We start from the raw sequence: 14,651 nt of genomic DNA, 5'->3' as shown, positions 1-14,651 counted from the left end.
TCTCTCTCTGTCCCCCCCCCCTCCTCTGTCTCTCTCTTTTCTCTCTCTTTTCTCTCTCTCCGACAGCCACTAATAATAACGCATGAAGGCAGTCACACCAAATGAAGACAAATGCCGCCCACTGCTGTGGAATCATAATCTCGTCTCTCTCTCTCTCTCTCTCTCCCTCTCCCTCTTTCTCTCCATGCTCTCCCGTCCCGCCTCGCCCTCGCTCTTGTCCTCCACCCTCCGTTCTGTCTGTCTTCATCTCTCTGCTCCGCTGTAGAGTGGGATGTCTCTACAGAAACCTCAAAATGTGATGTTGTACTTTTCACTGTCAGTCGTGAAAAAGAAGGAAAGTGTTACGACTTAGTGTTCGACTCAGCCAGGCTAGAAAATCCAAACAGTCAAAACCTTCCCGCCTTAAGGTCCATTTAGTAGCTGTTCCTGTGCTCTTGCTTACGTCACATGGCCTTCACATCAGCTGCAGTGAAGGCCACACCCACCTGAGCCAGAGTCTGCTGCCATCTGACAAGAGATACACAAGTATTCGCTGCTGTACAACCTGACTGCAAAGGATCTTCTTTCCTCACGCTTATTATTTATTCCATCCATTTACATGAGTTTTGTTTTAATAGGTATGAATAATCATTTTGTAATACACACTGTGTTGTAGAATGAAAGTAAACAAATGAATAAATTTAAAGGCCTAAATTTTAATGGCGGAGCATTTCAATAAGTTCCTTGGTGAAAAACAGTGAATGAACCTTTTTCTCAAAGGAAATGCAGAATAGATATTTTATTTAAAGGGGAGATGCGGCTCAATAGAAGAGTTGGGATTAACAAACCACTTCATGAAAGTGTAAGGCACTAATGATCATTTGCATGCATTTTGCGAATGATGAATCATGATTGCAGCGACTTCCAGCCGTTTCTGTCTCCGCATGTGCCGCCATGATAAAAACCATTTCCACCACCACAAATTAACAAATACACGGCTGAATGGTAATGTTCGCACCATAACTGCGGGGATAATTGATTAAATGAGCATTGTAATTACATTTTCTCTTCCTAATATTGAAGATGTTATCAGTGTATCTTTTATCATTAAGTTAATCAGGAACTAAGACGACATTAAAGAGAACGAGCTAGCGTGTGATTAGTCAAAGTGTGTGTGTGGGTGTGTGTCAGTTATAATACAGTTGTTGCGTGTGTATGTCTATGCATGCTTTGATAACGGTGTGTATAGAGTGTGTGTCCTATGCACTCACAAGAGTCCCCCCCAATGCTCAAGAACAACATAACAATAAATTTATGTTTGTTTGTTCAGCCAGCAGTAGAACAGCAGCATCAGCCTAATCTGTGTGTACATTCGTATATGTATACTCATGTATGTACTGCAGTATAGTTCTGCAGTATTGTATAGCAGACTGGGTGCAGAACTGTGCAGAACTGCTGGTTCCACAAGTTTTTTTTCACAATTTAAAGTTTGTTTTGAACTCAAACTTGAGCGCTGCTGCTCGCTCCTGGTGGCCAAATGTGGTACTACAACAACAAAAAATCATTTCTAAAACACCTAACAAGGTCACTTCTTATTCTTTGTATACGGCCTCACAAGTTTTACACCGGTTTTCAATGCCTAAAGATTTATTATTTGTTCATCTTTCTGAGATGACTTTTATGAGACATAAAGCAAGCAGGAAGTGACATCAACAGTTTTGATGTCAGCCATACAGGATGAGCGGGATTAGCAGCACTGGAAAGAGTCAATACAATCATTAATCTGCGATCTGCACCATACAGGCTGATTTGCCAGTCAGGTTATTATCTTGGTTATGAGGCAGCATGACGGTCACAAGATCATGCTCCACCACCAAGTCTGTATGGAGCTGATGTGTGTCCTCTTCACATGATGCCATTTTTGAACCTTCACGGCTGACCATCACTTCCTGTAAAGTAACAGGAAGTCAGTCTTCACATCCAGAAATATCCAAGACGGGAACATATGAAAACACTCGGAATGATGATGTCTGAGTGTGTGTGTGTGTGTGTGTGTGTGTGCTTTGGAAGGATATCCTAAGGTTAAACTGCAGAGAAACAGCATCCATATGGAGAGCATTAAAGAGATTTATCAGCCCTCCTGTCCTTGAATCATACAACAAGCCGTGTGTGTGTCGGATTACAACACGCCCACCCTGTTCGCTGTGAGGCCCCCACACCTCATCTCCATGGCAAAAGACTGAACTACACCTCCCAGCAGGCCAGAGACACATGACCTGTCAGAGCAACAAAACATTCAGGGAGCAGTGGACAAAACAATTTTATGATTCATTTACTCGTTTGTAGCAGCACCTTTGACCATCCGAAGATCTTCATCAACAGGTGAAGTTTGCTCAGCTGCCATGAAACTGTGCATGTTCACTGACGGTTTATTGGTGGACACAGCAGCTGGCCTGTGCTGATACAACAAGCTTTTGTCAAGGTGGAGAATTTACGGTTATGTGGTTGGATGCTCCAAAGGGATCTTGATTGGGGCTCGTTTTGTCAGCTAGAACACAAATGGTCTGAACATGTCAAGTAGTTCATATACAGCCGCCTAAACAGCCGGACTTCTGCATGGTGCATTCAGGGCTGCTCATAAATTTACAAAACTCGGTTATTGTGCAGGTCATTTATTTATTTTTGTATGCTGCACCGGCGATGATCTGATGAGTGAATATCATTGTTTCTGTAGTGATAGAAATGTATTAATATCTGCAGTATACAGCTGTTACTGTACAATATACACTGCTGCAGTACACCAGAGACAGAGAGAGCTGTGGTCAGTGTACACACACACACACACACACACACACACACACCTCTTCAGGGAATTAAAGTGATATTGAGCTCTGAGCAATAACTGGAAGAGTGGAATTATTACTCCAGGGTTGTCACTCTGTGTGTGTGTGTGCGTGTGTGTGTGTGTGTTGGTCACCTGTCCACTTGTCGATTGGTGCTTTTGATTAAAAATGAGGAGCAGCGACAGCTCCGAGTGTCTGCAATATCCCACTGATGCCGTTATCTCTCCCTGCCTCCAGCTGTCTGCTGTTTCTGCCATTTCAGACTCTTTTTAGAGTTCCTGAGGCTCACCTAAATCTCATCTCAACACCCCTAACAAACATCATCATCATTATTTATTATTATAATTTACATTTTTATTTACAGTTCCGCTCAGTGTGAGAGTCTGTGCTGCATTTTGTTGTCATTTGAAGCCACACTGTATTTTTCTGCCCTTAATTGGGGGTGGAGCTTAGCCCTCCCCATACACACACACACACACACACACACAGAGTTGACAACTTGTTATTCTACGCCCATAAAGAAATGACGGTTTGGCGTAGAGTCTCCCCTCATCTTCCTGCCTCTGTATCCTTGACGACGGACCATCCGTCCATCCTGACTTCAGTCTTCAGTTCTGTACACAGAAGCTCTGCAGGTTCAAACCACAAGATCATTTTATTCTTCTCTTACATAATCTAAGATATTGAAAATAAATCTAAAAATCACTCTGACATTAGGCTAATCACAGTTAGGCTTGGATTGTAAATATGCCATCATTTACTACACACTTACAGCAATTAATCCACACAGACGACAGCATGTTGTGATGTTGTGATGAACAGAATTCAGCATGAAGCCTCCATTCTTCACTCGTTCTCTCTCTGCACTCTTATGTACTGATCTCTCTCTCCTTCCAGTATTGACATACGTTGACCTTTCTGAACCTTCCTCAACTCTTCCTCTCTTCTCTGCCTCCCCCCTCAGCTCTCTGTCCATACTCCCCTCCTTTTCCTCCTCTCTCCTCCTCCTCTCTCTTTTCTTTATTGACATGTTGACCTGTCTACACCTTCCTCTTCCTGCTTTCCATCGTTCTCCCTTTCCTGTCTGTCTGTCTGTCTGTTTGTCTGCCTGCCTGCCTGCCTGCCTGTCTGTCTGTCTGCCTGCCTGCCTGCCTGCCTACCTGTCTGTCTGTCTGTCTGCCTACCTGTCTGTCTGCCTGTCTGCCTGTCTGCCTGCCTACCTGTCTGTCTGTCTGTCTGCCTACCTGTCTGTCTGCCTGTCTGCCTGCCTGCCTGCCTACCTGTCTGTCTGTCTGTCTGCCTGCCTGCCTGCCTGCCTACCTGTCTGTCTGTCTGTCTGCCTGCCTACCTGTCTGTCTGCCTGTCTGTCTGTCTGTCTGCCCGACTGCCTGTCTGCCTGCCTGCCTGTCTCTCCCTCATTCGCCTCTCCCCTCTTCCTCCTCTCCTTCTCCTCACCTCCCACCTCTCCATCCTCCCATCCTCTCTCTCGATGTGTTGGCATCTCAGATTGCTCTTCCTCTCTCTCTCTCCCTGGAGCCCCCCCCCCCTCCTCCTCCTCCTCGTGGCTATTGATTGCTTCATTTGATAGTTCTATCACCAATCAGCATGAAGTTGACCTTTTGGACTTGGCGATGATGGCAAGACGTTGAGTTTGTGTTTGTGTGAAAGTCAATTTGTGTGTGTTTGCCCTCATAAGGATGTGTGTGTGTGTGTGTGTGTGTGTGTGTGTTGACCTTTGCAGGCAGAATGTCAGCCCGGCTCTTGATGCTGCTCGCCAGTGCTTTAGTTGGACAGGAAGCAGTTCAGCTCCAAAAACAGGAAGTTCAGACTCCCCTTTTCACTGACAGTGAAAAAGGATCACATGACCCATCACAGTCCATCATTTCCTGTCCACACAGGAAACTCTGAGCCTGACATGAACAGATTTGGTCCTGAGTGGTGCATACGAGCGATTTGTGGTTTGTGAATCAGGCTGAAGGAGCAGAAGCTTTACGGTTTGTTTCAAAGATGTTATCATGACTCGGCTGAAGTCCAGCTGGTTTAAAAGAAGAAGAAGCAGCTGATGAAAATAAAAGCAGGGAAACACTGAGTTTACAGGAGCCTGAGGAGGTTTTATTGTCCCTGTGAGGCTGAGGATCTGCTGCTCCAGTTGTTCCAGTTGTTGTTAATGTGTGAACTGCTCCTTTAAAACCCAGAGGGTCAGCCTATAAAGAGCCACATGCTGATGCCAAACACACACTTCTTACACAGAGATTCAGCTCCACTGAAGAGCCTTCATCAGCCAAGCGGGGATGCTGCTCCACTCTGTGGTTTCCTCCCTGTCCTGTTTCTGTTATTTCTCACACTCTGAGGCTTCAACAGCAGTTTCAGTTTCACGCCACACGACTCTTCTGAAATCAACTTTGTGACTCACTGGATGACACAATCCACCAGACAAAAATATACACATTTGGGATGAATTTCTGAATTTAGTTAAAGTTAAATGAACTACCTGTGGGTCTAATGTTTGAGTGTCCACATACTTTAGGTCATGTGCTGTGTGTTTCATGTTTCCCCTTCTTTTGCATGACTTGTGTTCCCTTTTCTCTTTGTTTTTCACTTTTTCTCCATTGCTCTTTGCTCTCGTCTTCCTGCATCCCTTTTCTTCCCTCGTTGATCATCTTCTCTCGTTCTCTTTGGTCCTTTTTAATCATTTTCTCCCTGTTCTCTTTGTTTCTTTATTTGTTGTTTTCCTATATATCAACACCCTCCTATTTTTCTGTCCTTTTTACAATTCATTTGTTTTGATCTCTCTCTCTCTCTCTCTCTCTCTCTCACACACACACACACACACACACACACACACACACACACACACACACACTGTTTTTCCATTTGTCATTAAGAGGCAGGCAGCTAGACAGTAACATTTAAACCACCCGTTCTGAATGGTTAAAAGATTGCCTCATCTGTTGTGTGTGCGTGTGTGTGTGTGTGTGTGTGTGTGTGTGTGAGGGCGATCGATGTAGTAATCTGCAGGAGGTGGGGAGCAGAGAGGGAGCGGGCCATTCAGCAGCGCTCACTAATCAATTGCAATTCTTTCTTTTACTGTCTGAACGCCCAGATTTAGACATTTGTGTGTGTGCGTGTGCATGTGTATGTGCGTGTGTTCTTTATGGAGTACCTTCAGAGTGTGTACTCAGGCCCGTGTGTCCTGAGGGGGGCGCTGCAGGAGAGGTCACTGCTCTCGGTTAGACGAACTGTGTTTGAAGTTTGGATTTCACTGCAGTCTGTGAAACAGTTTGATTCTGCTTAATAGAACAAAACATTTCATTATGAGAGACAGGAAGCAACACACACACACTAACCCTCCACCTCACAGCCACACACACACACACACACACACACCGATACAATCCGTTCACACACACACACACACAGAATAAAATAAATAAATGTCCAATCAAAATTGCAATTACCTGCAGAATTTGTGAAGGGTAAACAAATCTGTGCCTCACGCTCCCCCTTCCACCCGCTTGCTTCACACACACACACACACACACACACACACACACACACACTGACGCAGAGAGCAGCGTTAGCGTTCTAGTTAGCATGCTGAAATGAATACAGTTAGATCCAAAGCAATTTCCTTTTATTTATCTTAGCAGCCGCGCATAAATAAAGGCAAGGGCATCCAGGCAATTAGCATAATTACTATGAGGCGGTCAGACCCTCTGTGATTTCATAAAGACACACACACACACACACACAGTGAGAGGATGCCGCCACAGGGTGTGTGTTTGTATATCTGTGGGTGTGTTTTAGACAGACAGAAGAGAAGAGATAGAGACTCTGTGTGTGTGTGTGTGTGTGCGTGTGTTGGTGCATGACTTTTGCTGCGTCCATCCACCACGTGTGTGTGTGTGTGTGTGTGTGTGTGGCAGACAGACCAAGGACGGCACTCAGGCACACGCATATGCATGCACACACACACACACACACACACACACACACACACACACGTGGTGATACATTCAAACATTTGGTCACTTGGTCACACATTTCTGCACACACACAGATGATTAACTGCGTGTGTGTGTGAGTTATTAATATGCAAATACAAGTGAAAACAACAAAGGGCCTGAAAAACAATCTGCGAGCTGCCGGGCTGAGGTCAGCTGATAGTGGATCTACTGGTTTCCTGTTCCTGTTGATGTGCGTTGGGTTTGTTTTTTGGAGTCGCACTCTGAGTTTGTCTGGTTTCTTCTGGTTTAACCAAACAGACTCGAGCTATAAGTTTACCCGTTTCGTTGCCTCCGAGTGTTACGCCGACCTTCCTGCATCATCCGACCTTTCGCCGACCTTTCGAGACCCTGCCGACCTCGTACATAATTCCAGGTGTGAATCAAAGGAAGGCAGAGAGGAGATCTGCTGTGAGCTGCTGCTAATAATCTGAGGCCAGTTTAACCTCTGGAAGGCAACCTGGGATTTAACGAAGCAGTCAGCAAGGTTATGTTTGTTTACAGCACGTCTGTGTCTGTGTGTGTGTTTACATCAGCGTCATATCAGCATAGTTTACACACACACACACACACACACTCTCTCTCTTCCACCTTTCAACTCGCCTTCCAGTTCTAATTAATCCGTTTTAATCCCTCTGAAACGGGCAGATTTGCTTTCCTTCACCTGGAGCTGCTTGTTGCTAAACCTGGACCTCAATCAGAGCAGATGATAAAACAGGAAAAGAAAAACGCAGATTGTGATTATCTGCACATCTTGGCCGTTTCCACCGTCATGTTGTGTGACTTTAAAAGGCCAAGACGTAATCCATGACCAGCAGAGGCTTAGCGCTTGTGTCATCAGCCTCCGGCATGGAAAACAGAGAAAGAACACCAGAAAATGGAAGGTTGGTTAACATCAGGTGGTTTTCTCTGAATCCTCCCACTCTGCACTGACCCTCAGTGCCTTCCTGGCAGAGACAGCAGAGAGGAAGTTAGGCTAGCTAACTAAGCTAACAGTCAGCTGTGGAGGACCACATTAATGTTAACATCCTGTCCTGTCAGGAGCGTGAGCCTCGGGTCCATGAGAAGAGACACGTGTCCTTCTGCGTGGTGACAGACAGAAAATAGTTCGGTGCTTTGAACACCAGAAGTGAAGTGTCATTATATTGTCAATTATATTGAAGAGAAGGCAGACGTCTTTACAGCTGATATCTCCGACTCTGCGGCTCACACCGGAACTATCTGGATGCAGAAACAGGAAGCACTCCAACAAGAGGAGAAATCTGTAGTCTTGGTTTGTGGTGGACTGTCCCTTTAATGGTGTGCCTTTAAGTTTCAAATGAAGGCCACCCCCGGCCTTTGCCTCACAACGGCTCGATCCGCTGCCTCTCACACATCAGGACTGCGGCGACAGCAGAGCCACATGGACACAACAGGAGCTATGATTGGTCAGCCGCAGCGAGTCCCTGACTCCAGTGGACACTCAGAGTGAGGACAGCTGCTGTCCACCGTGACTGTCGCTCTGTCTCACCGAGTGAGCGAACATAAACGTGGATGGCAGCCCCTTGTGTAAAGAGACGTTAAATCACAACACATCATCATCACCATCATCATCATCACCGGAGTCGTCATCATCGTGTACGATACGTCCGTCAAGTGTGGCTTACACACACACACACTCACACACACACACACACACACCCATGTCCTATGTTATAACACGCTTAAATGGTTTAAATGTCATCTGAGGATAAGTGAGCTGTTAGAGGACGAAGATGTGAAGAGCAGCAGCCTGCACCAGAACTTGGCAACAGACCCACACACACACACACACACACACACACACAGGATGAGTCAGGGTGTGTGTTAATGAGGAGCCCAGCACGGATGGACATTGATGAGGCTCGTTGACGATTAACATCTCATTAGCATCTCGTTAGCAAGGAGGGCAGAGTTAACGGACACTGTCAGAGGAGCACACACACACACACACACACACACACACACACACACACACACACACACACACACACGTCAGGATCATATATCAGTTTAAAGGTTAAAGATCAAAAATGTGAATGTTTGGAACAGGACACAGAGGAAGAAAGAATCAAACATTAAATGCTTTTTAATTTATTTCTCTGATCATCCGTATTAATAAACACAATGACATTAAAACGTTATAATATTGACTTTATTTTTCTCCGTCCTGTTGCTATTTGCCGTCCATTTTATGTCTCTGACTCTCTGTCTCACATGCACAGATGCAATTAATATTATACAGAGATACAGTCATTCATATACACTCAGAGTGGATTTAACACACACACACACACACACACACAAATCTGGTGTATCAGCAGCAACAGTCGGGAACCACACATAATTAACCTGCCTGACCTCAGGAGTATTAATGCCTTTGTCTGTCTGTGTGTGTGTGTGTGTGTGTGTGTGTGTGTGTGTGTTTGAATCTGTGTATTGCGCTCAAGCGGTGGAGTGTCCTGCCATGGTCTTCACATAACGACAACATTAGACACACTCAGATCTGTGTGTGTGTGTGTGTGTGTGTGTGTGATTTGCTGCTGAAGTCGAGTGTTCCGCCGTGATCTTCACATAAATACACCATTAGACACACCTGGCTGTGTGTGTGTGTGTGTGAGACTCATATTTCCATGTATCTGATGTCTGACCCAGACCTCCTGTGTAGTACTGCAGTAGTACTGAAGAGATCCGCCAGCTTGTGTGTTCTGCTAACAATCCCACAATGCAGTTCTCTACATGTTATTGAGGGTTGCTGTTGTTATGTTGGTGTGTGACTGGCTGAGGTCTCAGTTTACTTACTTTATTTTAAACTTGTCTTGTAGATTAGCTTAAAAGCACAGATTTGTGGCTGTGGTTCGTTTGGTGCTGCGTTTAAACCCCCGGCAGCCAGGTGGCAGCGCCGTGTTGTGTCACATCGCCCGCTGAGACGGGTGTCATTAATGCCTGATGACGGACACCTCAGAGCGCGTTTTCCCTTGCAGACATGAGTCATAACCTCTGCATTCAGCACAAAGTAAATCTGTTCAAGTGTTTCACTGACGCTCAGTACTGTGAACACTGCAGGATCATGTTATGCTCTAACTGTGCAGCTTATTATTTAACATTCCAGTCATTTCACCATGCATGCTCTTTAATATTTTGGTAGAGATTAACTTTGCTTTTCTTATTGTAAATATTGTAATTCCAACTCTAAATCTAAATTCATATTTTGTGTTCGCCTTGTATGCGTGAACATGCGTGGCAGTGAAACTGATTCTGATTCTGAAATAGGCTCTACTGTGCATGTGCAGGCATCCAGGTGTGTGAGTCCAGTACAGATCCACAGTCTCCCAGTTGTGTCCACACTTGGACAGAGCAGAGATGAGTCCAACTGTGTGAAGACGCTTGTCTTCTCTAAGGCTCCCTGAAGTGAATCAGAAGCTGACGTCTTTTGTTGTTTCTGTCTTTGCTTTCAGTCTCTGGACGGGTTTGTATTTGCACTAAACAAGGAGGGACGCTTCCTCTACATCTCTGAGACCGTGTCCATCTACCTGGGACTGTCGCAGGTAAGTCACACAGCTGTCTGCCTGTCCGTCTGTCCATCACTGTATTAATCTTATCAAATGTAGAAATGAAGCCTCTCACAGATCACACACCGAATTCTGGTTCTTGCAAATTCTCCAGTCTGTCCATCTTTCTCTTTTATTTCTCCGTCTGTCTCTCCTGTCTGTCTGCCTCCTCTGTCTGTCTGTCTGTCTGTCTGTCTGTCTGCCTCCTCTGTCTGTCTGTCTGTCTGTCTGTCTGTCTCTCTTTCCATCCCTCTTTCTCCCATCATTACCAAAGACAATTCCCAACAAATTAAGGCTCATTTCAAATCTCATCAGCTCGTCAGACGGTTGTTGATTTGTGCAGCGAGCGACGACGCATATTTTATTGCTGTGTGTGTGTGTGTGCGTGCGTGTGTGTGTGTCGGCGACACTTCATTGTACTTTGTCAGCTTGGTAACGAGTTCTGTGTCTCAATTGGTTCACTCTCCACCAGTTCCTGTTAATAGAGACAGGCGTCCATCCCGAAGGTCGACACATCGACCTTGGAGGCGCTAATAAGTTGGTATTGACAAGCTGCGTGCGTGCGCTTGTGTGTGTGTGTGTGTGTGTGATTCAGACCGTCACACTTCCCTGTTTACCTCATGATTATTATCTCATAGTCCTGTATTGTTCCTGCACATCTGAGGAGCTGATGAACTGCTTTCACACATCTTGTTGTCATCATTAAGAGGTCAGAGAATTCAGAGGGTCTGCGGTTGCTGTTATTCAGCCGAGAGTCGCATCTCGGAGATTCCCACAGTGTTTGAATGCATCGCAGCACAACAGTAACACGGCAGACAACATCTCCTGTCTGCAGCCAGTGATGCACTCCAACATTACAGTTTGTGCTCAGTGGATTAACTAGAAAGCAAGAAAAGCAAACTTTGTTCACACTTTGAACCTGGATGTTTATTCACAGCATCTCACCTGTGAAACATGGTGGCTTCCTTTGCTGCCGGTGGAAACCTGGTGCCTGCCTCGCAGACTCTGCAGGCTGAGCCTCATGTCTGCTTTCTGACCAAAAGTCAGCGGCTGTTTTAACCAGGAGCTGTTTGTGAGTTCATGTTAGCAGGGAGGCTGCACGTTATCAGAATCATAAGAGCAGGTCACGTCGTGTTCACCTGTTGTCCACCTGCAGCTTGTGTGTTTGAAGGTGTTTTTATGATTCCCTTAAAGTGTGGACACATTCAGACCACGGAGCCGATGGTGGACCTGGTCTGTCTAAGTCTGGATCACTTCGAATCGCGTTTGATATGTGAGGTGTTCTGGTCCAGTCGCCGCCCGTCGTTCCTTGAATTTCTCACACAATACTTCCTTGGTTCCCTCTTGGCTCATATCCGCTCCGGCCTTGGAGGTGGCTCTTGTCGCCCCGTCTGAAGTTTTGGGGTTCAGCGAGTGGGCACTGAAAGAGCAGCTTAACGTTGTGATCATTTGGCGACGAAGCAGCTTGTTTGTACGGTCTCTGTGTGCGGTCTGGATGTCCGTTAGCTTCATGTGGACTCCTCGTCTCCATACATTAGATATGGGAAGCTCTCGGATATGGGGACGAGGGAGAGAGGCCAATCGGTTTACCAAATTAAAGGGGAAGGCCTCACCCCCTCCTCCCCCATCTCTCTCTCTGTCCTCTGCCCCCCTCCCTCCTGGATTAATTCCCCCAACAAGATTGATTGATGATTTCTATCAAATAATTGATTAATTGTCAAATTGTGTCCCCTAAGCTTTCCTGCCGGCTCCGCTGAGCTGGTTATCTTGTTCTCTCTGCTTTTATCAGCTGCTGAAGAAGTGGCACGATTAAAAAAAAAGAAGAAGAAGAAGTAAGAGAGGGAGAGAGAGAGAGAGATCGAGCTTGTCTTTGCCTTGAATGAGCCTCATCCTGTAATCCTACATGTGTACACAGAGTTCGTCAACCTCCATCCTCTTAATTGCTCTTCCTTCCTCCTCTCCTCCTTTAATCACTGCCCTTCCCTCTCTTCAGCCTTTTTTTAAAGGAAGGAAAATATATCGCTAATTATTTTTCAACTTTAATTAGATCGTGGCGTGCAGGAAAAATGGTTGGGTGACGGGGAGGTGAGGGGATTTTTTTAAGCCTTTTGACAAATTGACGAGGTTATGAATTTTCTCGCTCGGTGGCCGGCGCTGAAACAATCTTCAGGCAGATTTATGTGTAAAGAGGATTTGCCGGTGTAACTCGTTTCTTTGCCGTCTCGTCGGGGAGACGGCGGACGTGGCCGGCCAATCAAACAGGCCGTTAATAGAGTCATTAACAAAGAGCGGAGCTGTAATTAAACATGGCCGCTGAGTAAAGTTAAAGTCCAACACGCTCTTTTCTCTCCGTTTTTTGAATTTTAATTCTTGGCAGTTAAAAGTTGACGAGCTGCAGTTTGTTGCTGAGGGCGGAACACAGTTTGATCAAAACTTTTTCAGTTAAAATACCAAAATATCAAGACAGTCGGTGAATGCAAAACATTTAGACTTCACTCCCACTGTTAGACTGTACACTCCTCTTTTTCCTCCTGTGTGAGGACTTGTATACAGCTGTATACTGCACTGTGTTTACTTGTAAATTGTTCATTTATTATCTCTATATTTTCTGTAACTGTTTTTGCACACTTTTTTGCACTCTTCTTCTGTTCTTGCGAGCTGCCAGGACAAGTGACTTTCCCCTCTGTGGGATCAATAAAGTTCATCTTATCTTATGTTATAAGACCAACCAAAAAACAAAATAAAATCTGAGTGCATTGTCATCATGAGAGAAGTTCACATGACTGACATCCTGAGAGTCGCTTACTTATTCACCGTATTCATGAAAAGAGCTGTGACATCATTGTGACATCATATCCTCTGCTGCTGCAGAAGAAGATGAAGTCGTTTTCCTTCTGTCGGTGTTTCACAGAAAACTTTAATTTCCCTCATCGACACAGCAACTCTCATCTTTTCCGTTTGTTTCCGTCTTGTATGTTCAGACTCCTTCATTTCACACGTGGTCTCCTGTAATGTCTTTGTCTTCAGAGGGTGGACAGGTTTAAGTCAGCTGTTTGCTTTGTGTTGCTGTGGATTTTAAACAGGTGGGTGAAAGCATCCTGTCGCTCTCTGTGGAGGCCGACAGCAGGAGGATCTGCAACGTCCTGCTGATCCAACAGCACAGCACTGTGTGTGTGTGTGTGTGTGTGTGTGTGTGTGTGTGTGTGGGTGCCTGTTTATGTAGACTGCATATGAATGTTTTTGTGTGTTTGTGCATGTTTATGACACCACGCAACGCTTGCAGCTGCCCTCTTAGTGATCTAATTGAGATGTGTGTGTGTGTGTGTGTGTGTGTGTGTGTGTGTGTGCGTGCGTAGCAGATGGCTGTGTGTCCTCTGCCTGATGGTCCAGAGGAAAATAATAACAGCGTCCTCTCGGCCAGACCCAAATTAGTCTGCTGGATTCTCGCCCGTTACGCCCAAATATGGTCAGCAGCCAGCTCCACTTCATGCCAGGCCGGCATATGCAGCGGCATGGGAGAGCGTGCACACACACACACACACACACACACACACACACACTGCATGCACACAGGTGCACACTGTGAGAACAAAAATGTTGTCATATCTGAGAAGAAAACTTTGCGAGCCTGGATGCAGAGTCAGAGCCAGAGCTCTCGTGCTGTGGGTGTGGACACGCTGAACCTGCTCTGAGTAATCAATAACCCACGATTCAAATGTAAACGTGTGTGTGTGTGTGTGTGCTAATGATGCGTGACCTGAGAGAATCTCAGAGATCAGCGACAGGATGGGTCATGTCCTCGGTCACAGTCTGGGTTGGATGTGAATCCGTAGTCCATTCTGATCCACGCTGGGCGATCGACACCAGCCAGACCAGCCTCTCTCTCTCTGCTTCTGCCATTGTTCACTGCATTGTGTTGGCCTGCCGCCTGATGACTGGTGTGTGTGTGTGTGTGTGTGTGTGTGTGTGTCAGAGGTGTGTGAAGCGATTTGTTTCTCTCTTTGTCATTTAAAGAGCCTCTCCAGTGTTCAGACCTGCTGACACACACACACACACAGGGTCATTGGAAAGCGAGGCAGAGGCTGATCTCTGCTCCCTTTCACTCCACATTCCCTCAGAGAGGCCTGGCAATGACACACACACACACACCCCCACACACACTCACACACACTCACACACACACACCCACACACACTCACACACACACACACTCCTCCCAGTATTCCCAGTGGGCTGCTGCTGGTCTGCAGGGGAAC

The 14,651-nt window shown here is 45.9% G+C and overlaps 1 protein-coding gene across 1 annotated transcript in view; it reads left to right on the top strand.

Moving 5' to 3' along the window:
- The window catches only part of LOC124072110 (neuronal PAS domain-containing protein 3), a 209,946-nt gene that overhangs the window by 134,721 nt on the left and 60,574 nt on the right, over positions 1–14,651 (top strand). The window contains exon 6 of the mRNA XM_046413292.1: positions 10,303–10,392. Coding sequence (XP_046269248.1) covers positions 10,303–10,392 — 90 coding nt within the window. The remainder of the gene's footprint in view (positions 1–10,302; positions 10,393–14,651) is intronic.

This window comes from Scatophagus argus, chromosome 15, assembly GCF_020382885.2.
Source record: "Scatophagus argus isolate fScaArg1 chromosome 15, fScaArg1.pri, whole genome shotgun sequence".
Classification (NCBI taxonomy): Eukaryota; Metazoa; Chordata; class Actinopteri; family Scatophagidae; genus Scatophagus; species Scatophagus argus.
The sequence above is the reverse complement of the archived record's forward strand: the minus strand, read 5'-3'. Positions and strand labels throughout refer to the sequence as shown.